At 50.7% G+C, this 23308-nt stretch overlaps 12 protein-coding genes across 12 annotated transcripts; 9 read left to right on the plus strand and 3 right to left on the minus strand.

Annotated features, from left to right (window-relative positions):
• Positions 1–186: 186 nt before the first annotated feature.
• Positions 187–2005, minus strand: MGYG_08368 (high-affinity fructose transporter ght6; the record flags this gene model as incomplete). The annotated part of the gene is made up of 3 exons (XM_003169416.1): positions 187–1279; positions 1338–1594; positions 1691–2005. 3 exons carry the CDS (start codon positions 2003–2005, stop codon positions 187–189), a joined length of 1665 nt encoding a protein of 554 aa, XP_003169464.1.
• Positions 2006–2469: 464 nt separating this feature from the next.
• On the minus strand, positions 2470–3143 carry MGYG_08369 (hypothetical protein; the record flags this gene model as incomplete). Its single annotated transcript, XM_003169417.1, has 4 exons — positions 2470–2576; positions 2626–2811; positions 2888–2958; positions 3130–3143. The coding sequence occupies 4 exons, from the start codon at positions 3141–3143 to the stop codon at positions 2470–2472; spliced, it is 378 nt and encodes a 125-aa protein (XP_003169465.1).
• Positions 3144–3619: 476 nt separating this feature from the next.
• MGYG_08370 (hypothetical protein) lies at positions 3620–4152 on the plus strand (the record flags this gene model as incomplete). Its single annotated transcript, XM_003169418.1, has 3 exons — positions 3620–3662; positions 3721–3826; positions 3897–4152. The coding sequence occupies 3 exons, from the start codon at positions 3620–3622 to the stop codon at positions 4150–4152; spliced, it is 405 nt and encodes a 134-aa protein (XP_003169466.1).
• Positions 4153–4965: 813 nt separating this feature from the next.
• Positions 4966–5355, plus strand: MGYG_08371 (hypothetical protein; the record flags this gene model as incomplete). Its single annotated transcript, XM_003169419.1, has 2 exons — positions 4966–5129; positions 5220–5355. 2 exons carry the CDS (start codon positions 4966–4968, stop codon positions 5353–5355), a joined length of 300 nt encoding a protein of 99 aa, XP_003169467.1.
• A 1053-nt stretch (positions 5356–6408) lies between these two features.
• MGYG_08372 (N,O-diacetylmuramidase) lies at positions 6409–7184 on the plus strand (the record flags this gene model as incomplete). Its single annotated transcript, XM_003169420.1, has 2 exons — positions 6409–6582; positions 6651–7184. The coding sequence occupies 2 exons, from the start codon at positions 6409–6411 to the stop codon at positions 7182–7184; spliced, it is 708 nt and encodes a 235-aa protein (XP_003169468.1).
• Positions 7185–7744: 560 nt separating this feature from the next.
• On the plus strand, positions 7745–8807 carry MGYG_08373 (DUF636 domain-containing protein; the record flags this gene model as incomplete). The annotated part of the gene is made up of 2 exons (XM_003169421.1): positions 7745–8297; positions 8368–8807. 2 exons carry the CDS (start codon positions 7745–7747, stop codon positions 8805–8807), a joined length of 993 nt encoding a protein of 330 aa, XP_003169469.1.
• A 965-nt stretch (positions 8808–9772) lies between these two features.
• Positions 9773–14621, plus strand: MGYG_08374 (hypothetical protein; the record flags this gene model as incomplete). The annotated part of the gene is made up of 3 exons (XM_003169422.1): positions 9773–12730; positions 12783–13052; positions 13113–14621. 3 exons carry the CDS (start codon positions 9773–9775, stop codon positions 14619–14621), a joined length of 4737 nt encoding a protein of 1578 aa, XP_003169470.1.
• A 781-nt stretch (positions 14622–15402) lies between these two features.
• On the plus strand, positions 15403–15787 carry MGYG_08375 (hypothetical protein; the record flags this gene model as incomplete). Its single annotated transcript, XM_003169423.1, has 2 exons — positions 15403–15611; positions 15715–15787. The coding sequence occupies 2 exons, from the start codon at positions 15403–15405 to the stop codon at positions 15785–15787; spliced, it is 282 nt and encodes a 93-aa protein (XP_003169471.1).
• Positions 15788–16320: 533 nt separating this feature from the next.
• MGYG_08376 (hypothetical protein) lies at positions 16321–17436 on the plus strand (the record flags this gene model as incomplete). Its single annotated transcript, XM_003169424.1, has 3 exons — positions 16321–16566; positions 16657–16968; positions 17056–17436. The coding sequence occupies 3 exons, from the start codon at positions 16321–16323 to the stop codon at positions 17434–17436; spliced, it is 939 nt and encodes a 312-aa protein (XP_003169472.1).
• A 385-nt stretch (positions 17437–17821) lies between these two features.
• Positions 17822–19675, plus strand: MGYG_08377 (hypothetical protein; the record flags this gene model as incomplete). Its single annotated transcript, XM_003169425.1, has 4 exons — positions 17822–18405; positions 18468–18714; positions 18786–19173; positions 19212–19675. The coding sequence occupies 4 exons, from the start codon at positions 17822–17824 to the stop codon at positions 19673–19675; spliced, it is 1683 nt and encodes a 560-aa protein (XP_003169473.1).
• Positions 19676–20058: 383 nt separating this feature from the next.
• Positions 20059–20674, minus strand: MGYG_08378 (hypothetical protein; the record flags this gene model as incomplete). The annotated part of the gene is made up of 2 exons (XM_003169426.1): positions 20059–20175; positions 20276–20674. The coding sequence occupies 2 exons, from the start codon at positions 20672–20674 to the stop codon at positions 20059–20061; spliced, it is 516 nt and encodes a 171-aa protein (XP_003169474.1).
• Positions 20675–21282: 608 nt separating this feature from the next.
• MGYG_08379 (phospho-2-dehydro-3-deoxyheptonate aldolase) lies at positions 21283–23069 on the plus strand (the record flags this gene model as incomplete). Its single annotated transcript, XM_003169427.1, has 6 exons — positions 21283–21304; positions 21378–21487; positions 21560–21623; positions 21689–21781; positions 21850–21901; positions 21992–23069. The coding sequence occupies 6 exons, from the start codon at positions 21283–21285 to the stop codon at positions 23067–23069; spliced, it is 1419 nt and encodes a 472-aa protein (XP_003169475.1).
• Positions 23070–23308: the final 239 nt, after the last annotated feature.

Raw genomic sequence — 23308 nt, forward strand, 5'->3', positions numbered from 1 at the left:
ACTATGACTTGAAGCTAATAAAGATAACTATATATATACAATTGGGGAGTGGAACCAGGTGCTATACACAAAATCCAACAGCTGGGTATAATTTGGTATCAATTGCTCATGCCAAAACGGGATTAAGGGACTAGCTATAACGACGTGATATCATTCAGGGAAGGATAGACTGGCTCATTTGGCGGCTTAAGTAGAGAGCTCCGCGGGTTGATTTTGAGAGCCGGGTGCAGATGTCCCATTTTCTCCGTTGGAATTGCCATTCCTCTGGAAAGAAGGGGGGATCACATACTTCGAGCTCTTCCATGGCTTGACATGTAAATGGTACATCAAATCAATTTCCTCAAGAGTTCGCCCTGCACCTTCAATTACACCAAAGTAAACGAGAGCAGCGGCCACCATTAGACAGCCTGCGAACACAAAGCCGTATAGGAAGTCGATCTCTCCAACGATAAAGGGTGTGAAGAAAGCCAGAAGGAAGTTCCACAGCCAATTCGATGCAGTTGCCATTGCCATGGCGGTAGCACGGTATCTAGATGGGTATAATTCAGCGATTATGGCCCACACCATTGGCCCCCAGGTGCATGCGAACCCGACAATGAATAGGCACGAGAAGGCGACCATGACCTTGCCGGCTCCGGGGGTTAATGATGGATCATCGCGATTAAGTACGAAGTGGCCAACAGAAGCAAATATGATGAAACAGACGAACATCCATAGAGCTCCGGCAATCAGGGATTTGCGTCTTCCGAAATGCTCGATGTTGTATAATCCAATGAAGGTAGCAACGAAGTTAACTGCACCTAGAATCATCTGGGTGATATAGCTGTTACTCAGACCGGCGCCTCTAAAGACGAATGTACCGTAGTAGAAGAAGTAGTTTGCGCCCGTTAACTGCTGGAAGGCCTGCAATGTCACTCCTAGAAGCAACCTGGAGCGCATAGTTGGTGCAAAAAAGATCTGGTACCACGGTTGATCTTTGGTGAGCTGGTCTTCTTCATGCTGACGTCTAATTTCGTTAAACTCCTCATGTAGTTTTTCGTGGTTCTCTGGAACTCCGTTGAGCCTCATCATCGTTCGCTTAGCCTTGTCGATTCGATTGTGTCGGTAGTCATATCGGGGGGTGTCGGGGAAGAAAACTATGCCAAAGCCAAGGATGGCAGCCCAGATAAAGGTGACTCCCATCGGAATTCTCCAGGAGCTGGAGTCTGGCCGAGCTTCTGTTCCATAGTTGATACAATTGGCAATAAAAATACCGAGTGTGATAAAGAGTTGATAGGTACTGGTAATGAACATATTAGCTTCGCGAAATTGCGCAAAGATATAGATAAGCAACATACCTAACTAGAGCACCACGAATATGCCTTGGAGCACTCTCTCCCTGGTATAACGGGACAAGCAGAGAGAGGGATCCAACTCCTAGACCAGTAACCCAACGTCCTATGGCGACCTGATACCACTTTGGCTCTGGAGAAGTTATTTGTACGATAATACCAGCTGAAAGGACTCCGCACCAGAAACATATCGACCACTTTCGCCCAACTCTATCAGCCAATGGACCGGCTATCAGTGCACCTATCAATGTTCCAACCGAAAGCTATTATCAAACCGCGAATTAGCCTCTGAAGGAATGAGCTATAAAAGAAACCGATCCTTTCTCCGATCGATGCATGCAGGAGAGAGGTATCCTTACCAGCGCCACAATCAATCCAGCACGAACATGGGAGAACGAGTAGCCCTGGGGGCCGGGCTCACCAAACCGTCTCTTGAAATCTTCCATCTCCAGTATTCCCGAGATCTGGCCAGTGTCATAACCGAAGAGGAATCCCCCCATCGACACAAAAACTCCCATCACCAGCGATCGCCATGTCAGTCGAGGAACCGGTGTATTCACTAAGCCAGCAGGGCGGCTCTCACTCTCTACTTCAGTCCCAGTAGTAGGAGGGGCACCTGCAGCCTCCTTTGAGGGGCGCGCGCGGCTCTTAAACATTGTCCGTACCTTTTCCATGTTGTTTGACTCTTATCGAGAGTACCAGCGAGCAGTGGAAAAGGAAGAGAGGAAAATCCGACCTTTTAAAAAAAAGCCGGACGTAAAACAGGTTATAAACTCCATGTAATGAGTTTATTCTGGAGCCCAACCCCCATAATATAAAACGAAAGGACATGGAACCATGGTTTGGCCAGAAAATCTCCAGGGCGGAACCAGATGGCGTAGGGAACATCCCAACAAGCTCTCCGTTACAGGCTGGAAGGATTGCCTGCGGCCTAAAGTGTTCATCATTGTCCCTTTTCATCCCAGTTTGCTAGGATAATCAGTGCGGCCTACAGCTCCACAGGCTATCGATTCACATGAGCATGATCGTTGCCCATTCCCCGTCTCGCCTGGGGACTTCAATTGCTGGCAAAATGGGCAATTGGTGGCGTGCATGGTGCAGACGAGCAGCAGGATGAAGTCAATCTTGTATATTATAGCTATGTATCTGATGTGCGGCCTGATTTGATAGGCTTCAGGATACAGGTGAGCCTGGCGACAAGTTTTGCCTCTGACGGTTGTTTCGAGCGATCCCGGAATAGCGCTGCTGTGACGTCATAACTAGTTAAACTGGCTCGGCTTAGTTTATAACTAACAGACTAGGCAGGCTTGGAGGGAGCCGTTGTAGTTACTTAACAGCTCGCTGTGTACTCCGTGGCCTGAGAGAGGAAGAGGTGGAATTGCATCACCAAGTGTCGGCAGCCGTGCTGTTGTCAAGCTGCTAGGCCGGCTGGATTCCCGCAGTGAGACGACGGAACTATTATAACTAATAGTTGTCTTTTCTATTTACTCCGTAGTTAGTTACTCCGCGAGAGGGATAACTAAGTAAATAGTAACACCGGAGCAAGCGATACATACCTCTCTCTATTGCTATATCAGCCATGGATATCCAGCTGGCGAGCTCGACGCCCTCCAGGATCGCGAGAACTCTGTGGAATAGTGAATATACCCTGCCTTATGATATCACGGTCATCATGCCAGTGTACCACTACCGTCTTGCCCTTCACTGTGGCAGATTCCCTGGACGTCTCAGGTTTCGAAGAGAAAGCCGTCGTCGCTTCAGGGCCAACGGCCCCCTAGGACTCCGAGTCGAGACATACCTCAACCTTTTCATCGCTGATCTTCCATCTGAAGATACAAATCACAGCGCAGCGACGGGTGGACAGGTCCACTAACTAGTTAGTTGGTTGGTGATTTCGCTGTCTAGCTCGGTTTATATTTAGCAGGCCTAAAGGGCCTCTGGTTTCACATCGCGAGCCAAAGCGGAACCTTGACGGGCTCTACAGCACTTTGACTGGCTTGACCGGCTTGATTACCCTGGCTTACTGTGTGTTTTGAGGCTGATCCGCAAAGACGGCCTCCTTATTCCGTTGAGGCTGAAGTGTTGTCCATGCGATCTGCTGCCCAAGTTAGCTGGAGAGAGCAAATGGGAGCTTCGTGCCCCTGACCAGAGGTGCCGTTTTCTCCATTACTTCCGTCGTATTCAGAGATTCTTCGTATTCCTTTGCGGAATTGATGCGCAACTTCTCCTTTTTTTCTTCATGATGAAATGGAGATGGCGATTATTTAAAGAGCGGGAGAGGATGCTGTCTGGAGGTGTTTTTCAGCAGCAGACTCGATTCATCTAAAGCATATATCAGAAGGTGAGAAGAACTTTAACCTGAAAGAAGGAAAGGGAGAATTATCCTGACTGTTCGACAGGGCAAAAGAAAAACACCAAGAGCTAAAAAAGTTCTCGCTTCCAGAATTCTATTCAAACTCACCTGGTAAGGGGCTGTGGAGTGTCGCCGTCCTGAAGTATGTTCCAAGAGCCGCTGTCTAACCATTACCCAGAAACCGATAATCAATAATATCAAACTCCTCCCAGCAAGATGAAGCTCTCCGCCGTTGTCCTCCTGGCTCTCCCTCTCCAGGCCCTTGCCGGAACCTGCTACTTCTGCGAAAACACCCCCCATGTCGGCGCCGTCTACCCTACCTACGACTGCGGCAAGAAGTGCCATAAGAAGAACTACAACACTTACCTGTCAACCTACCACTGCTGGATGGATGGCCGAAACCCAACCTGCTTCAAGAACTGCTGCAAGAGATCTGGGAGACAGGTTGGAACTATCACCGGCCTGTAGTTGGCTGTAATTTGTACATAGGTTATGCACATTGTAATATATAATCAAAAAAGCCTTCTGCTGTTGCCTTGCCATTAAGCTGAAGTATTCTCCTCATGTATCAAGGCGTTTTTTATGCAATGCAATGGCACTGTATCCATGCATATCTTTTCTGATAAATATATCCGTGATATTCATTCATCCGAGAGAGGTGGCCGTGGAAGAAGGGTTTTGATTGGCGTACTGCACAGACAGGGGTATCAGGCAAGGAAGACGAAGCGTAGATATCGAAGAGTATCCTCAAGGCGATCTTCAGGCGAATTTTCGAGAGAGTTGAGCTCGCAGTAGGTAGACCCAGCTTGGACTGATGTTCATGTCTGGTTCCGCGAGTCAGTCTGTATGTATGTACCCCTGGCCCAGGGAGAGCAAAGGGATTCATGGGTCTCGTAGCGCACTGTGACGTTACTGTGACTACCCTCAAGTCAACCTATCAATCACAGAGAAAACAAACATGTCGGACGAGATTCGGCAGGTTCTTGCATAGCTGTGGAGAATTGCATGGCTCTTCTCTGGTCCAAGCCGCCCCCCATCTCTTCTCTTACATTACAAGGAGAGAGATCCCGAGATGCAGATATTGGACAAGCTAGCAATACTACCGTCGTAGCTTTGTGCGTCTGTCCTCGTTCTTTTGATGTCACTTTGCGGCCTCTTGACCCTGAGCAATTCCATGTTCGGAGATGGAAGTCGAAGCTTGACGCCAAAGTTGCCGAGGATATTTGATAATAGCAACTCGAGCACAAGAGCATGGAGTAGGGGCGAAGGCATTTTAAGAAGATGGCTGACAGGGATTCTCGATGGCTCGACCTCGTTTCCATGGGTGACATGGTGCTCATCTCCTTTTTGGTGAAGTCAGAAAGTCCTCGTCCCCAATATCGGGTGCATGATAACCAACAAGGATGTCAAGGCAGGCATACGAGCTTTTGGCTGAGCCACCAGAGGTACCACAATCTCTCTCCCTCCTCCTCACTGCGTTTCGAGTCCCGTGGAGAGATGAGGCGGGTGGTTCACTACTCACTCTAACTGACTAGCGAGAGTCAGATAGTTATGCTTAGTTTTTCTCTCTGTCTAAAGTTAGAAACGTCCAATATCAGGATACGATGTGGTGGGCCAGCAGAGGCAGTCCCTGATCACCGCTTCAACACCACCAAGCTTCGCCTCGATTGATCAAGGCGCTTGTTCAGGCCCTTAAGCACAGAGTCCTTGCGGGCTGGGCGAGACTACCCCCAAGGGCGCGGTGCCAACATGTTCCTTTGTGTAAGCTGGTGAGGGCTTGAAGATCATGGCTTACAAGCTGGTCGACTTTCTTATTTTCGGAGCCTGCCATCCACTCTTCAGGCTAGTTAAAGAGGTTTTACGAGGGCCGAAGCTTGGTGCAAGGCATCCAACCGGGACATGGTGGTGAGAAGAGTCCACCAGCCTGATGCTACGTCCATTCGCGCAGGCTGACAGGCAGACGGCAGACGGCAGACGGAGTGCTCCGTCCAATGTTTGATATTCTTCGCCGGCGCCATGGCTCGTTCACTATCCTCTGGCTTGGTTGTGCTTAAACTGCGACCTTACGGCGAGAAAAAACACCACCAAAGAGGAGAGTCTCTACTCCCGTACTCCGTACATCTGCTTTGGTTCCGGTCCGGTCCTGTCTGAATGGTCTCCGTACAGAGTATATACCCATCGCAGCTCCAGCTTCCAACTCCGTCTCCTCGACAATCCGGCGTTTCTGGTTCCACTGTCTCCAAGACTCCATTGCACGTGCAGTGATATTGCTTTCTGGACTATATACATCAAAGAGCCTTCTGCACTGCAACCCGACGATCATCTCGGGTCCATCACGGTTTTTGCGGGGTCTAGTTGTGATATCATGAATGTTGTATTTTTAGATCCCAGCGTGAGCATGCTGAGTGGTTGTGCAAGGCTTTGCCTTGCGGCCCTGGCCTGAAAGCTTCCCATAGAGCTAACTATGGGGCGAGGTTTAACCCGCTGGGCCTTTTCGAATACGGGCGAGTATCTGAAGGTCCCATCCCAGCGACTTTCGGCATTGGATGGTACTCTCCAACGTGGGTGGCGGCCTGGAATCTGAGAGAGATATGGAATCAACAACACCGAGCGCACCTCGGAGTGTATATAAACCCTCTGCTCGCCCGATTACAATCCACTTGATTAGCAAAACCAAAGCAACATAAGACAAGAATCATCAACAAGGCCGATCAGTCTATCAAGATGAAGCTCTCCCTCGTTACCATCGCCGCTGCCGCCGGCGCTGCTGTCGCTGCTCCCGCCGCTGAGCTTGACACTCGTGCCGGAAGCGTCCAGGGCTTTGACATCTCTTCGTACCAGCCCAATGTTGACTTCAGGGCTGCCTACAACGGTGGTGCCCGTTTCGTCATGATCAAGGTTAGACTTCCCTTTTTGAATGACTATATATCAATATAAAGCCACATGAGCTAACAGCCATCAATCAGGCCACCGAGGGAACCACCTACAAGTCCGCCACCTTCAACACCCAGTACGTTGGTGCTACCAACAACAAGTTTATCCGTGGTGGTTACCACTTTGCCCACCCCGATGGCTCTGCTAGCGCTCAGTGCGACTACTTCCTCGCCAACGGCGGTGGCTGGTCCAACGATGGCATCACCCTCCCCGGTATGATTGATTTGGAGGGTTACTCAGGCAAGCCCAAGTGCTACGGCCTCAGCGCCAGCGCCATGATTGCCTGGATCAAGACCTTCTCCGACCGCTACAATGCCAAAACCGGCCGTTACCCCATGATCTACACCTCTCCCGATTGGTGGCAGTCCTGCACCGGAAACACCAAGACTTTCGGTACCACCATCCCTCTCGTCCTCGCCCGCTGGGCCTCCAGCCCCGGAACCGCCCCTGGTGGCTGGCCATACCACACCTTCTGGCAGAACGCCGACACCTACCGCTACGGTGGTGACTCTGAGATTTTCAACGGCGGCATGGACCAGCTCCAGCGCTTCGCTAAGGGTGGTTAAGTCATTTCCACCAGCCTGTACATAGCATCAAACGGAGAGGTGATCAGCGGGGGGAATGTGTGACATGTAGCAAGAACCTCTGCCATCTATCTCTAGTACATATTATGAATCTAAGAATTTTGGAATGAGAAACTATTGGTCCACAATTACCTTAATCCACTCCACTAGTTGGCAAGTAAATGGGTCGACACGTAAATTGCTATATAAATGTAGAGGTGAAGTTAGTAGAAAGAAGTTGAACCTCTCAAGAATGGTACAGTGGCCGATAATATTACTTGCTAATAATGCTATTTGTTATATTGTAAAACTCAATATAATACTCGAGTAGATCGTCAGCATTCTGCCTTCCTCTCTACCTAGAGAGCAAGCTCTATGGGCCGAAGCGCTTGCTTAGTAAGCGGCTTGATAAGCAGAATGCCAAGGTGTTTATTGTAGCCAACCACCTGCAGCTAATATAGCGATCTACGGAGTATAAATACGTTTTTCAACACAGTACGGAGTGTTCTCAACCCCCATTCCTACTATCATGATTCCCCTCTATTTCAACTCGATCCGCTGCCATGGCTGACCTTGACATGGTTGAAATCATCGCGCGCTGTCTGTGCCGAGCAAACGAGCTGTCCTGGCAGCTGCCGAAATCATCGCTGCCGCTCGATGCCGGGATTTGCAACTGCAACTCCTGCCGTCACGGCACCGGAACGCTGGGCTTCATGGCGTGCACATGGCCGCTCCCCGTCCCGGAGCTCCCGGGCTGCTCTAGGGCGGCATTCTCGCCGCGCGCAGACGTCTACTTTTGCGCAACGTGCGGCACGCTCATGTTCATGCGCCAGAGAACCCAGCCGCCCTGGACGGGGCTGGCGCTCGGAGCGCTCAAGGATCCGACGACCATGTGCAGGCTCAGCATGCATCTCTGCCTGGCCGACACCAAGGACGGCGGCATGTCCGTCTGGTTGGGCCGTGTAAACGGCACTCGGCTGAAAAAGTACGCTACTGCTGATCTACAATCCGAATTTGAAGCCGTAACTGCAAAGAGCGGAGAAGAAGGGAATTTAAAGGCGAGCTGCAGGTGCCGAGGGGCTCAATTCACGATAACGAGACCGACGGAGCTGCCAGGTCAGTTGTTTCCGAGGTTTTGCAAGTTTTGCATCCCTTTTTTTCTTTAACTCACTTCAATGGGGACAAGACAAGGCAATCGCTGCACAAGAGAAATCAAGCAGCAAAGGGAAATACACCGCGAGTGTATGCGTCTGTGACTCGTGCCGCTTATCGGTAGGGTGTGAAGTAATGGCATGGGCATTCATCCCCGACGTCAATATCCTGCACGACAACAATGAGCCATTACCCGACCCTCCTGTGTTTGGGACAATCAAGCACTATGCCAGCTCGGAAGGCACGGATCGCTACTTCTGCGGAGGGTGTGGCGCCGTCGTCTTCTTGACGTCCAAGAGGCGTCCGAAAATGCTTAACGTGGCTGTAGGGCTATTCCACGATGCATCGGGGGCCAGGGCTGAGGACTGGCTCTGCTGGACGACAAGCACGGGCCCGGAAACCGCCTCTGATGGGCTAAAAAGGGACTTTTTGACCGAGGATTTGACCAAGCAGATGATCGCATGGAAGAAGTAATAACTAATTACCTAGCCGGCAACGCCAACTTGTTCAGTTGCCTCTAGAAGCTAGCGGCAAAGTTGAGACTAGCGAGAGTCCTCAAGGGCCATTTTGAGTCAGAGAATGACTCTCTGCTGCAGTTGATAACCATTTCCCTCTTTCGATGCGCCTTACTTTTAATTTTCGTTGCGCAGAGTAGCGACAAGTGAGTGGTTTGCATTCTTGGCCTCAATACCATCTACTGACCTCATAATTGGCTATTTTTTTACCTGTTATCAAGCTGGTGGGCAACAGCTTAGTATTGTACACGCCTTATAACCGTGAAGCTCCGTGGATACTATGATATGTGGTAATTTTACTAAGTATTCAGTGCCAGAAGCATCTAGTTCTGTCTCTTGAAGAGAGCAGCATTAATAATAAATATAATACTAATATAGTCAGATTTGATTTCATTTGATTGATTGTTAGTTTGTTTGTTAGTTTAACGTCTATATCGTGTAGCTCTAGGTTAAGCAAAGAGACATGCTACCTACCAGCTATGCTCGACGGGGCGCGCTCATGGACCCGAATTTCATACCTGGGATAAACTATCTTCCATTTGACGCGTTTAATTAGTACCACGTGATCACCAGCCACCGCGAAAAGTCGCGACTTTTTTCACTTTTTGCGCGCGTCAGAAAGAGGAAAAAGAGGCGCGCGGGAAAATCGCAGCTCAGGCCAACCTCACGTCTCAACCGCAGACGTCGAGGTTTTGCTGCCGGGCATCACCACCAACCAGCAGGCACTCTTTTTGTTTTACCTCTGTCCCTTTTCTTCAGTTCATGGTTGTTCTTCCTTCTTAGCACTTCGATACCTTCTCTCTTTCTTGTGATGTTTTATTAGGTTTTTTTTTCTCTTCCCTTCCGGCGCCTTCTTTGCTCCATTCCAACCTTGGGTCGGGGAGAGTTAGATCCATAGCTACGGCCTCACTCTTATAGGCGAAGATGGTCGACCAGGAAATTCGTCCGCCAACTCCTCCAAGGACATATTCCTCATTAATTGCAGATGCCTCACAGTCGGTAGATGACTCAATCCCAATTGTGGCCCCTACCACCGTATTCTCGCCTTCCGATGCATCTCCACTACCTCTCTCCAGCTCGCGATCGAAACGAGTCAATTTCTCGCCCATGGCTAGCTACATCAAACCTCCAGAGTTTACAGATCACAGTATGAAGTCATTAATACGGTTACGGTCTCTGCCGCCTTCGTCGAACCAGAGCGTTCCAGCCAAGTCGATTCTTAAGTCACGGACGGTGATATCAGATAATATACCGTCAGATGAGCTGCGGTCGAGTCCATCAACCGACTTATCGGGAATGCTTAGCTCTATCATTGAACAGCTTTCCGGGAGCTCTCATATTTTACGGAGAGATGCCTACTCGCAGCTCGTTGGTAGCCTCTCCGCCTATTGCGACCAACCCGATTCAAACTCCATTATTGACAACATGGACCTCTTCGTCGGCTGGATAAAACGAGACATCAACACTACTCCTTCCTCTCAGACGGATTCAGACTACTCGCTACCTCACCAAGCTCTTAATTTACTGAACATGCTCGTCTTCAAACCGGAAACATCCCCTCGAATCCCAGATGACTTCAAAGCTTATATCGTCGACCGTGCCATTTCCTCCATCCAGCACAATGCAACTCCCAAGAATATCGTTATTGATTATATGAGGCTTCTCAGCGTTCAGAACTTCTCACCAAAAATTCTCACTAGCTCCAGAGCTACCAAGCTGTTAGAGACTATTAGCAGCGGACCTGATCGCGTCGGAGGAAAGGCAGTGACCGCCCTACGGCTGAATATATACGACCGACTGTTCTCCCAAGCCCGTTCCGTCTTCGTCTCTCATGCGAACTTCTGGATGGATAATCTCATTGATGGTCTGCTATATAAGGTCAAGGATGTCAGGTTAAAAGCTCTCCAGTTGGGCTTCCGGATAACTGACTCCTTGGGTCCGTCTACCCCCGTGTTTAAGGCGATCGATGAGGTCCTAAACATTCCCACGGATAAAGGAAAAGACGCAAAGTTTGTGAACGACTTCTGTGATCGCTTGACAAGTATGATTGCAAACCGGGAAACAAGCCCGCACGTTCCCCAAATCTGGAGCGTTGTCACACTTCTCCTTCGTGGCCCCCGATGGTTGATAGAAAAATGGTCTCACTTCAAGTCTTGGATGCTGGTCATCCAGCAGTGCTTCAATTGCAGTGACCCCACAACTAACTCACAAGCTCTTCTTGCATGGAACCGATTGGTGTATGTGGTACAATCTACTGAGAGCAACAAGAGTATGGCCAAATTCCTGTTCAAGCCCATTGACTCTCAGCTGGAGAGAAAGAAGGCTTCGAAACGAGGTGCCCACACCGACCACGCCTTTTCGAGCTATTGCAACCTTCTTTACTATTCCTTCAAACCTGGAACTGCGTTTGAACGCCTGGACTTGCACTGGACGGAGTACATGGTCGCCCCAACCGCAAAGGTCTTAAAATGGAGCTCCGGAAATGCCCTAGGACTTTGCCGAATATTAGCCATGTTACTATGGGATTCCCTTCCAAAAGTCTGGGACGAGAAAAAGGCCCTCGAGACAACGAAAGTCGGTCCAGAAGACCTTCCTCGACTGGACTGCAAGTGGGTCCGTTCTAGAATATCAAAAATATTGCCCGTCTTTGAGACTCTATTTGACCTCTTCGTTGAACATAACACCTCCATAGAAGACTCTCCGATTGGTCTAGCCTGGATTCACCTATCTCGAAGCCTTGCAGATGCATCTAGTAAAGAAATCCAGCCTTCTACAGAGACAATGGAAGCTGTTGGCTATGTCCTTGAGAGCCTTCAGAGAATTTGGAAGAAAACTGGAACTGCCGCGATTTCTGGAGCCAAGGATAGGAACAGCCTTTTCTTTAGCCAATTCCTCTTCCTTGTCAAAACAATCGTACCTAACCTCGGGTCTGTTGCTTTTACTGAGAAGATGCTGTTGAGGACATCGACGGAAACTTTCAGTATAGCTCAGACTCCTACCCACCGCCGTCCCCACCCCAACGGCATCATCAGAACTCCCATACTCCACCTTCTCCAATATGTATGTCTTTCTACATACTCTGTCTCCATCCCGCGCTATAATTTTCTACTACACGGTATCATTGAAACTGGTCTACGAAGCCGGGCTTCCAGAAGCTCCCGTTTGGAAATCCTACGCCAATTTACTGAATTATTACTGGGACCGTCTAGCGAGGTCCTCGAATTGAACCGTGACTGCGTTGAAGCGGTCTGGAAGGCCATTTCGACTTTTACTAAAGAAACCCTTGCAAACTCAACCCCAGATGCTAATGTCATGGGCAAAGGCGAAACCTCCATCCGTGACTACGATAAGGCCTTAGCGATCCTCGAATATGGAATAAGATACGATATCAAGAGCCTTGAATGGTCTTCACTGTTTCGATCACTGGTAACCGTAGTTCGCCATGAGAAAGGTGATGCCCATGTGTCTCTTTTTGTTGACTCGTTTGTTAGTCATGCAACTGGGACCGGTATATCAATAGGTTGCGGTGAAATACCCTTATTTATGGAGTCCATCACCTTTCCTCGAGAACCAGTTGCAGCGGCACAGCCAATAAGTTTAAACGCAACTATCAAAACCCACCCAAACAACAAACCATTCTGTGAGAAGGTTGTTACGCTGACCAACGATATCCTTGTGCATTTATATCACGTCCAACCGGAAGTCTGTGTCCCTGATACACTCTCGTTTCTTGATGCTGTCTCGCAGTGGCTTGAGCAGTGCCCTGTACAATACCGTATCACCTTACTTGAGAGGCTACAAACTGGTATTGCTCCATGGTTAGCTGATACTAGCCGAAAACTAATAGCAGAGTCTGGTATTGACAAGTCTATACTGGCTTCGGTAAGCCCGCTCCTCCTTATATTATAGCTATAATCGCTCTAATTAGCGCTAGGCTCGGACTATGAACTCAGTCGCCCTTTGCAGCATCACATCTCTACACAATACTAATAGCGAGACTCTGGAGCTGCTAACCTCGTTGATGACAGCTGGGTTTGAATCTTGCCACAAATCTACTGTTAACAAGTTGATAGCCATGTGGAATGCATCTTTCGGCCAACAAGAGACGTTAGCGTACCCATCCTCGCTGGAGTCAATCCTACGAAGACTTCAACCGTACGTTGAGATTCAGCTACCAGCTTTCCCACAACGTACTAGAACAAAGGTATGAAAAGGATTGGAATCCAATGTTCATATACAATTTGCAACTAACAGGTGAATTTAGGCTGTCTCTCCACCGCCAGAATATCTTAGTTCACAAGAGACTGTTGTCACTCCAAAACCTGCTCAAAAATCCAAAAAAGATGGCAGCAAACGTTCAACCCCCTCTGGCCTGGACAGCAACACGCGTAGCCGCAAGAGGAAGATGGTACAGAAAAATGGCACCAGTACACCCAAACGACCTCGGCATGACGATTCACAGGTACAATTCATGGCTGTCGAGTCAGAGGGCGATGCGGCCGGGCCATTGGAATCCCAGTTTATGACGGAGAACCAAAAGTCCGTCAGGGAAAGGCAGAAAAAGGAGGTAGCCATCATGTTTTCGGAGATGCACTCATCAAGGCCATCATCCCGGCGCAAAACTCTTGATCCGCTTGATAGTAATTTGCCAACTCCTACCATCCCACCAGAGGCGCCAAATGTCGAAGAAGAAGTTCAATCCTCCCCAACACCAGCTAGCAGGAGTCCACGCCCATCATTTACCAATCTGGATCTAACCTCATTCCCATCGACAGTTGAATGGAGCTTTTCTACAAACGATGATCCACCTTCGTCCCCACCACAGACAGTCCCTTCGTCGCAAGGGGGAGAATTCACATCTCACGATCCGAGCTGTACGAGCGTCAGGGAAGCTCAAACCGCCCTTTTCACCGGGCCCTCTTCCCCATCACGTCATAGGGATGACGATATGCACTCCACTCCCAGGCCGAACTCGAGGTCCAAACCTCCTGGACCGGAAGAAAATAAGGAAGAAGAACTGGTTCCTGATTCGTTCAACGATCCTCTGCAGGAGCAGATAGCCTCGCAGCTAGAGCAAGATCTTGAATTGTCGATGGACCTCAGCGTGCCTGAGGATAAGCCATCAAAGACAAAGAATAAATTAGGAAGCCGAAGGAGGAAAAGAAATGGTGGCAGCTCTAGCAAAAAACCACCACAAGCACCTACCATTGAGATAGCAATTGAGTCACGAGCAGCTGCGCCGCCTCAGACAATCGCTGACACTACGTTGTTGACTACGGAAAATCCGTCCACAAGTCAAAGGCGGTCTGGCAGGAAGAGATCTAGCCCTAGCCTGGAGGAAGAAACGTCTCAAGAGTCTCATGAAGGTGCCGAAAGTTCCCGGCCAGGGCCGAAGAAGAAGCGGAGGTCTCTGCGCCTTCGTGGGCGTGGAACAGCACATGAAGAGCTTGAATCCAAGACCGATGATGTCGTCGAACCTGAGCGGGAAAGAAGCGAAGCTGCAGCATCGCTGCCTGGGCGGCAAACAAAGACTGAAGGCCAAGTGGAAGGTGAAGAGGCCCAAGTGGAGCCTGAACGGCAGCAGACACCTTCACCTTCTGAATCCCAAGCACGAGAGCAGGCATCTCCGGGATCGTCAATACTTCAGTCCCTCAAGAGTATCCTTGGCTCACTGAGGAACGTCTCGTTTGGGCGTTCAACGCTCAAAGAGCTGGATGATGTGATGTTTGATATCAAGCTTGAGGCCCATAATGCGTTTAAGAGAAGCGAGTGAACAGTCTTTCTCTTGTTTTTCGCCTATTTGGGACAGCCACGAAGATCCTGAATGAATCACCAACGGTTTAATAATCATGTATGTTTAGAGTTAATTGAATACCCATTAGGATAAACAACCTTATCTTGGTCTCCTTCCAATTACTGGAGAGCATGGAGTAAGCTACGATTTTTCATGCTGGCTGTATGGAGCCAGGACAGCATCCCCAAGCGATTGTAAAATACGAGACTGGCCCAACGCTAAAAATTAAGCCTAAACTAGTTGAGGCTCTAAATCAAACACAATTCGCATGCGGCTTGCTTGGTGGTCAAGCTGATTTGCCAGGATGAGCGAAGGCTCGATGCTTGTACAGCTGAGTGGGCTGAGCGGCAGGAGGACGGCTGGGATACGATGGCCGTGAAAGGCAGGGGGAAAAGAAACGAAGAGAAAGGGGCTTTTTGATCAACCCGGGCGAATCTGGAAGAGGCAGAGACGGGCCAAGCACCAGATACCCGTTTGGGGAGACACGAAGATTATCCTGGTGATCTTGGATCGCAGGGCGCCTCGTAGCTCGCGGACTGACGTGTAAGGCGACGCTGGCGGTGTTCGGGAGGTTCTCACGAGCGAGACCAAACCCTGGCCGTCCAGGCTATATATAGGCCGTCATGTCTCCCCGTCCCAAGCATTCATCTCAGATTTTCAACCAGGCTTCTCCAGATATCACTCCCTGCGCACCAGTCCGCCAGTCCCTTCATACGCTGCCATCTCAAGCACCACCTCCACTACCACCACAATCGTCAACATGAAGTTCTCTGCCGTCACCGGAGTCGTCTTCCTCCTGGCCTCCATGGCCGCCGCCATGCCTGGCGAGCCCGATAACAGCGACCAGGACGCCGCAGCCAAGGTTGCTGAGCCCGTTAAGCATTTGGCCGAGAGATATCCCGTCCTCGAGAAGCGCAAGAAGGGCAGCTCTGGTGGTGGTAGCCATGGCGGATCCCGCAACCACACCGAGTAAGTGCTTTCTCGCCCTTCGTAATCTCTTATTCTCCTCTTTGGTCGCCTTTTAGTCACTGTAACTCTCTTTGTCTCTCAATGGCTAACAAGCTGTCAATAGAAACGCCGCTACCTCCATCGTCGTCAGCAACGCAGTCATTGTCGCAGCTCTCGGTGCCACCATCTTCGTCTAGAAACCGACGACGTGTGGGAGAGCTTAACGCCGCTCTGAATAGACTCTTAAACGCTACATATATAATATCATGTCTTCCTTTTGCGCGTGTTTCTCTTGTCTGGTGGTGGTGTTGATCTATACGACTGATCTCAGCGATACCCAACTCATGTACTCCGTACGGTTCTCTCGAGCGAAGAGCCTACCGACTGTTAATTAATAGTAATAAACATGTTCTCTTACCACTATCTTCTTCCGTCTCTCTCTCTCTCTCTCTCTCGTATCCATCTTCTTCATCATCTCGGTCTTGGTCTTTCCTAGATGTTGTAGATTCTGGTTACCTGCAGGCGATGAAGTCATCCTCCTCCTGCCCCACCAAACAATAACAAACCAACTAATCGACATCATCGTCAACATCAACATCAGCAACCAACGACACCGGCAAGACAGAGACGAAACCGAAGAAAAGGACAGAAAGAGATACCTTCGTCTGCTCACAGATACGCTCGTTTTCTCATTTTCTTTTTCTCGTTATAATTCTCCAAGATAGACGGCATGGAGCGCTCGAAGAAACCGACTGCGATCCCCGTATCCTCCTCTGCCCCGGGACCCAGCGTCTCCGTCCTCGAGAACCGGGTTGAAGCGTCTCTGGCGACGGGAGAGTCAATTACTATCAACTTGTTCGGGGCTACAGTGACGTCGTGGAAGCTCGCTGAGGGATCGGAGCAGCTTTTCCTCAGTGAGGGAGCTCATCTGGACGGCTCCAAGCCCATCCGCGGTGGCATCCCCCTAGTCTTCCCGGTACGCCGTTCCTCTCTAACATACTCCATATTGTGAACGGGAGAGCATGTACCAGGCACAGAATTGACCACGGCTAACCTGTCGAGCCAGGTGTTTGGCCCGCCTCCGAGTGGACATGCGACCTCTGCGCTGCCGCAGCATGGCTTCGCGCGGAACGTCTACTGGGAGTTTCTAGGCAAGTCGACCTCCGAGACCGAGGGAGATGCCAGCGTCAAGCTCGACTTTGGCCTTTCCAAAGGGATGCTGAGTGAGAAGTTCCAGAAGGACTGGCCATTCGAGTTTGGACTGGTGTACAGTGTCACCCTCAGTCCCCGGAGTTTGACTACTTCGCTGCAGGTCCAGAACAAGGGAACGGCCTCTTTTGAGTTCCAGTCTCTTCTGCATACATACTTCAGAGTAGATGTATATACACACCTTTTCTGGCCTTGTTGGACGTTTTTATTTTCGCTTGTTAGATGCTGGGGTTAGCTGACATCTTTGACTGTGTAGGACATTTCAACGACTCGGATTGCAGGCCTTCAGTCAAAGTCGTATGTCGACAAAGTTCGCGGTGCATCCACCTTCACTGAAGAGTCCGATGCCATTGCCATCTCCTCCGAGGTCGACCGAGTCTACCAGTCTCTTGATCCCGACGTGCCTGTCGTAGTCACCTCTTCGGACAAGCCAGTCTTCTCCATCACCCGGGAATCGTTGCTAGACATGGTTGTCTGGAACCCGTGGATCGAGAAGGCCAAGGGAATGGCCGACTTCACCCCAGACGAAGCCTACAAGAACATGGTCTGCGTCGAGGCGGGATCCGTATCTGGATGGCAGGTTTTGGAGCCGGGTGACATGTGGGAGGGAGGACAGACGATCCGGTGTCGGCTATGAGAGAGCAAGAGGCCCATGATATAATGATTATGATCTACTTTTTGAATATAACAACGAGTGCATAGAGGGTGTCCTCCTATCTCTTGACTAAATATATAAGACTTTAAAAAAAGGAGAGACGCCGGCTTCTGCGTCACCGCGCTGGATCGTCCGGCACACATGCCGAACACATCCAGGATGACGTTGGCTAAATAAAAAATAGAAAAACTCAAAAGAACAACACATCCCAGGCTCTTTCAAGAGGAGATGCTTTCTATCTGTCTGTCAGAGTGAAGCAAGCCATGGGATACATCGACATCGACCCCTGTGCTTCCCATGTTGCTCTACGCTCGCCGGCCAAGCAGGAACGAGAGAGGCAAAAGCAAAGAAAAACGCCAGCAGCGCCATGCCACACACTCCGACAGCCGCCGCCAGCACCACCACGCCTGCGCCGGGACGAGCATCAGGATGGCCTCACGAGCGCGAAGACGGACGGCGACGCAGCAGTATACCATCGCTGGACGCAGCCAGAGAGGATGAAGAAGCGCAGAAGGACAGAGGCAGCGACAACCGGCCGGTGTCATGGAGCTCGCTGCCCAGGCGGAACCAGCTCATCATCCTCACGGTAGCCAGGCTGTCCGAGCCGCTGGCGCAGACCTCGCTGCAGGCATACATGTTCTACCAGCTCAAGTCGTTTGATCCCTCGTTGCCGGACTCGACCATCTCTGCGCAGACGGGTGTCCTGCAGGCCGCCTTCACGGGCGCCCAGTTCGTCACGGCCGTGATCTGGGGCAGGCTGGCCGACGCCGAGTCCATCGGCAGGAAGAGAGTGCTGCTCATCGGCCTGCTGGGAGCTGGCATCTCGACGCTGGGCTTTGGGTTCTCCAAGTCCTTTGCGACGGCGATGTTTTTCAGGACGCTGGGCGGTGCGTTGAACAGTAACGCGGGCGTCATGAGGACGATGATATCGGAGATTGTCGTCGAGAAGAAGTGAGCACCACATTATGCTAAGTCAGTTATGAAAACAGAACATTCGCTGACATGAGAGCCAGATACCAGTCGAGAGCCTTCTTGCTGCTGCCGATGTGCTTCAATGTCGGCGTCATTATAGGGCCCATCATGGGCGGACTGCTGGCTGACCCCATAGGCAACTACCCGTCCGTCTTTGGGCCTGGGTCATGGCTTGGGGGAGCAGACGGAGTGTCGTGGATGGTAAAATGGCCGTTTGCTCTCCCTAATCTGGTCACGGCTGGGTTCATTCTCTGTTCTGCAATTGCTATATTACTAGGCCTGGAAGAGGTACGGAGTATATGCCTTCCCCCTTATATATATATACTATCTACGGAAAGACATGATGCTGACCCGTGTAGACACATGAAATAGCCCGGTCACGGAGAGACTTGGGTATACATGCTGGCAAGGCCATATCAAAATACCTGGGTTTCTCACGGCATAGTGACTACCAGGCTCTCGACGGCCTAGCAGATCCGGATACCCCAGACTCCTTCGAAATGGGGCCAGAAGGGCGGACCATATCAGGCCAGAGACTGGTAGACAACGAGCACACTTCTCCCAGACGGCGGAAACGTTTGCCCTTCCGTCAGATATGGACTCGCAACGTCCTGCTCACTCTGCTCGCTCATATCTTCCTCAACTTCCACACCAGCGCATTCACGGCGCTCTGCTTCGTCTTCCTGCCCACGCCTCGCGCCCCAGGAAGCCAACGCAGCCTTTTCCAGTTTGGCGGCGACTCGGCATGTCCAGCTCTAAAGTTGGCCTGGCCACGGCCATCATAGGCCTGATCGGTCTGCCGATCCAGATATTCATCTACCCGCGAGTCCAGTGGCGGCTAGGGACATTACGGTCCTTTAGGATCTTTCTCCCCTTCTCTCCTCTGGCCTATCTTCTTGCTCCGTTCCTGGTGCTGCTGCCTGACCACCCGTATATTGTCTGGCCTGCGCTCTCGGCCGTCATCTTCCTTCAGGTGGTGTCCAGAACCTTCTCCCTGCCTGCAACGGTGATACTGGTGAACAATTCTGTGCCAGACAGGAGCGTGCTGGGTACGTTGCATGGAGTTGCGCAGAGCGCCTTCAGTGCTTCGAGGACGCTAGGCCCACTGATCGCTGGCTGGGGCCTGGGGCTGGGGCTGAAACATAACATCGTCGGCGCCATCTGGTGGTCTCTTGCCATCGAAGCCTTCTTGGGATGGCTTGTCACTTGGACTATATTCGAAGGAGCAGGCATCGAGAAGCCTCCATAGAATACACGGCATAGAATACACATCTACCAGTGAACATAGGTAAACAGATAGACATAGAAATAAATGAATAAATGAATAAATGAATAATGAAGTTAAAAAATAAAACTCCCATGTGTGCAAGAGTAATTCATCTACCATGATCTATATGGATCACCACTAGTCACTTCGCCTCGTATGTCACATTTTCTCATAAGTCTGCCGCTTGAAAGGCCGTGTTGCCTCCATGTGCGGCTGGTCGTAATGCCATTGAAGACCCATAGAGTAATATATGTAACTACTTGTCTCTTCACTCGGCATGCTGTTTATTTCATTGTATCGACGCCGTTGTGCCTCCGTCCCCGTTCACTTGGGTTGTGAAGCAGGCCTTGGATATAGGTCAACCTTCAAGCGGCACCGGCGGTAGACGGAGTGATGAAGGCACGGATGGCCTTGACTGCGTTCCCGTCATGTTCTCTCAGCAGTTCAGTCGCCTTTATCTTCGAAAGGTCTAATTGATCAACCTGCGGGTTGTTCCTGTTAGCATCAACTGTCCACAAAGCTCAGAGCTATCAGTGTCAATCAATCAATAATAAAAAAATAATGACAAAGGATCCTACAAACCAGCAGATTGACATCGTCCGCAGCGACTTTGACTGCCTTCTTCTTCACAGCTTCACCACCGGCGGCAGCGGCAGCTATCTCTCCCGCCGCGGTCGCCGTCGAGGTCGTTTTCGCCTTCTTGTCGCCGCCGGCCGCTGCAGCTTTCTTCGCACCGCCAGCGATCATCTCCAGCCTGCTCATTGCCCTTCCAAGCGCCTCCTGGTCTGCACTTGATGGCTTCTTTGCGCCATCCTCGTCGGCCTCGTCCCCTTCAGCCGCAGTCTTCGGTGCATTCAGAGACGAGAGGGCCGCCGCCGCGGCGCGGTCTTCGGCGTTGGTGGGCAGCGTCTCTGAGGCGCCGGCTTCAGCAGCCAGGCCGTTGTCGTCCTGCGGCGTCTCGCTGCCTTTCTTTGCTGACATTGTCACTACCAGCAACTCCGTATAGCAGTTAATGTAATATAGAATAAAAGGAGTACTCCGTAGCAACACCTCGTATTCCTTTTGTTAAGCGTCTTTGTTGACTGTGAAGTGAGTGCGAGCTACCAAAACCAAACGCTAAGCTGCGATCTTCTTAATAAGCCGTCAAATTACGAGTTTTCAACCTTCTAAGCTTGCACTACGAAGCAAGCCACTTTTTTCTATTTATAAGATAGTTATAAAAACAGGCTATTATATCTGAATCCGTGTCCCGCTGCTGTTCTCATCGCTGGACCAGACCAGGAGAAAGCAGAGGACAAGCGCAAAGTTGGGCCCCCGCAAACGTCTCGTCCTCGTCCGGTCGAAGCTGAAATCGCAAAACTTCGCTCAACCGGCGTCCAATCAGCCTTGCATGCAGTCCAGTTTTTGACTCATCCAGCAGAGAAGGGAACTAGGGCTGGCCGGGCGTCTGTTTGATCATAAATATCGGCGTCGTCGCTGTTGTTTTGCCCAGGTTTCAAGATCTGTCAATTTGAGCATAGACAGAGACACCCACAATCACACACACACACACACACATTGATACTGCGCGGGGATAGCTATTTGTCACCATGGCCGACTGGACACCAGCCTGTGAGTTGACCGTTCATGTGGCATCCCTATAGATAGATTTCCTTGCTAGTGCTAACTGGCCACCGTCATTCAGCGTGGAGGTCGAAACCAATCAAGCAGGAGATTGCATATGAAGACCAAGAGGGCTTGCAGCGCGCTATCCAGAGACTCAGACAGCTCCCGCCACTCGTAACTCCTTATGAGGTACTGTTTAAAAGCATGCTGCCATTGAATTTTCTCTCTTATTTTTTCTTCTTCTGCTTACACTGCTCATAGATCACGAACTTGAAGCAATGTCTCAAGAGAGTGGCCCTTGGTGAAGCATTCGTCCTCCAGGGGGGTGAGTTTTGCGGTGCCCTTTTTCCCCCCTGCGCTGCTGCGGCACTGCTAATGCGTAAAATCCAGGGGACTGCGCTGAGCTCTTTGATTACTGCAACCAGGATATGATCGAGGCAAAGATCAAGCTGTTGCTGCAGATGAGTTTGATTCTGATTTGGGGTGAGTTCCCTGCGCTTTTCCATCTGTGACTGCCGGGATGATCTAATCAATGTCGATTCTACCACCAGGAGCCAATAAACCGGTCATTCGAGTTGCTCGTATAGCTGGTCAATTCGCCAAGTGAGTAACAAGTTAACCCAAAGGGCGCACGCATGCATGCATGTAATCTCCCATCAGGCCCCACGTCTTACTGACTTGCTTCTCTCACAGGCCTCGTTCCAGTGCAGTCGAGACTGTGAATGGTGTCACCATGCCCTCGTTCAGGGGCGACAACGTCAACGGATTCGAGGCTACCCCTGAGTCCAGGAAGCCCGATCCGTCCCGTCTTGTGGATGCATACTTCCACTCTGCTGCGACTCTTAATTATATCCGTGCAGCCCTGGCTTCGGGCATTGCCGACCTGCACTCGCCCCTCGATTGGGGCCTGGGCCATGTCAAGACCCCTGCCATCAAGGAGAAGTACGAGAAGATCACATCCAGAGTCACGGATTCCCTTCGCTTCATGCGAACCGTCGGCCTGGACACTGCTAGTGGCATCGAGACTGCTGATATCTACACCAGCCACGAGGGTCTCATACTAGAGTATGAAGAGACTCTCACTCGCGCTTCAAGAAACCCAGTCGAGCCAGCCGGGAACCGCCGCATCCCTCAGCCTGCACAGGAGGATAAGGACTTTTATTATGATCTCTCCGGCCATTTCCTCTGGATAGGTGACCGCACCCGCCAGCTCGACGGCGGTCACGTTGAATTCTTCCGCGGCATTTCCAACCCAATCGGTATCAAGGTCGGTCCTACCATGCAGCCAGACGAGCTCGTCGCACTCCTCGATGTCGTCAACCCAGACAAAGAACTTGGGAAAGTTACCCTCATCTCCCGCTATGGCGGTAGCAAGATTGCAGACCACCTGCCCGGTCACATCAAAGCCGTCCAGGCCTCAGGACACATCCCCATCTGGCAATGTGACCCCATGCATGGCAACACCAGATCTACCCCGTCCGGTGTCAAGACGAGAAACTTCAGTGACATCCTGTCCGAACTGCGGCAGGCTCTGGAGATTCATCGTGCTCACGACTCGTACCTTGGAGGTATGCACCTGGAGTTGACTGGCGAGGCTGTTACGGAGTGTGTCGGCGGGGCTGCCGGTTTGACTGAAGACGGTTTGAGTGAGCGATACACTACCTTCTGCGACCCCAGACTGAACGAGAAGCAAGCTCTTGAGCTTGCATTCTTGGTAGCTGGTTTCTACCGTGACCATGCCGCTGCCAATGGCACCGAAAGCCCCCTTTAATCATGGTTTCTGTTTCTTTCCTTCTCCTTATCGGTTGGCTCTCAATTTGAAAGGAGGGTTTGGTTGGTTATGCCTTTTAATTAAAAAGTCTGTGCGAGCCGGTTAGAGAAAGATTGTAATAGGGAGAATAAAATGAAATCAATGCATAATCATAAACAAAAAATATGAATTCCTTATTCCCTATACTCCAAAACCAAAACAGCCTTGTTTGTTTGCCTGTACCGAACCCAGAGAATATA

The sequence above is a fragment of the Nannizzia gypsea genome, genomic scaffold (genome assembly GCF_000150975.2).
Source record: "Nannizzia gypsea CBS 118893 supercont1.9 genomic scaffold, whole genome shotgun sequence".
Lineage (NCBI taxonomy): Eukaryota > Fungi > Ascomycota > Eurotiomycetes > Onygenales > Arthrodermataceae > Nannizzia > Nannizzia gypsea.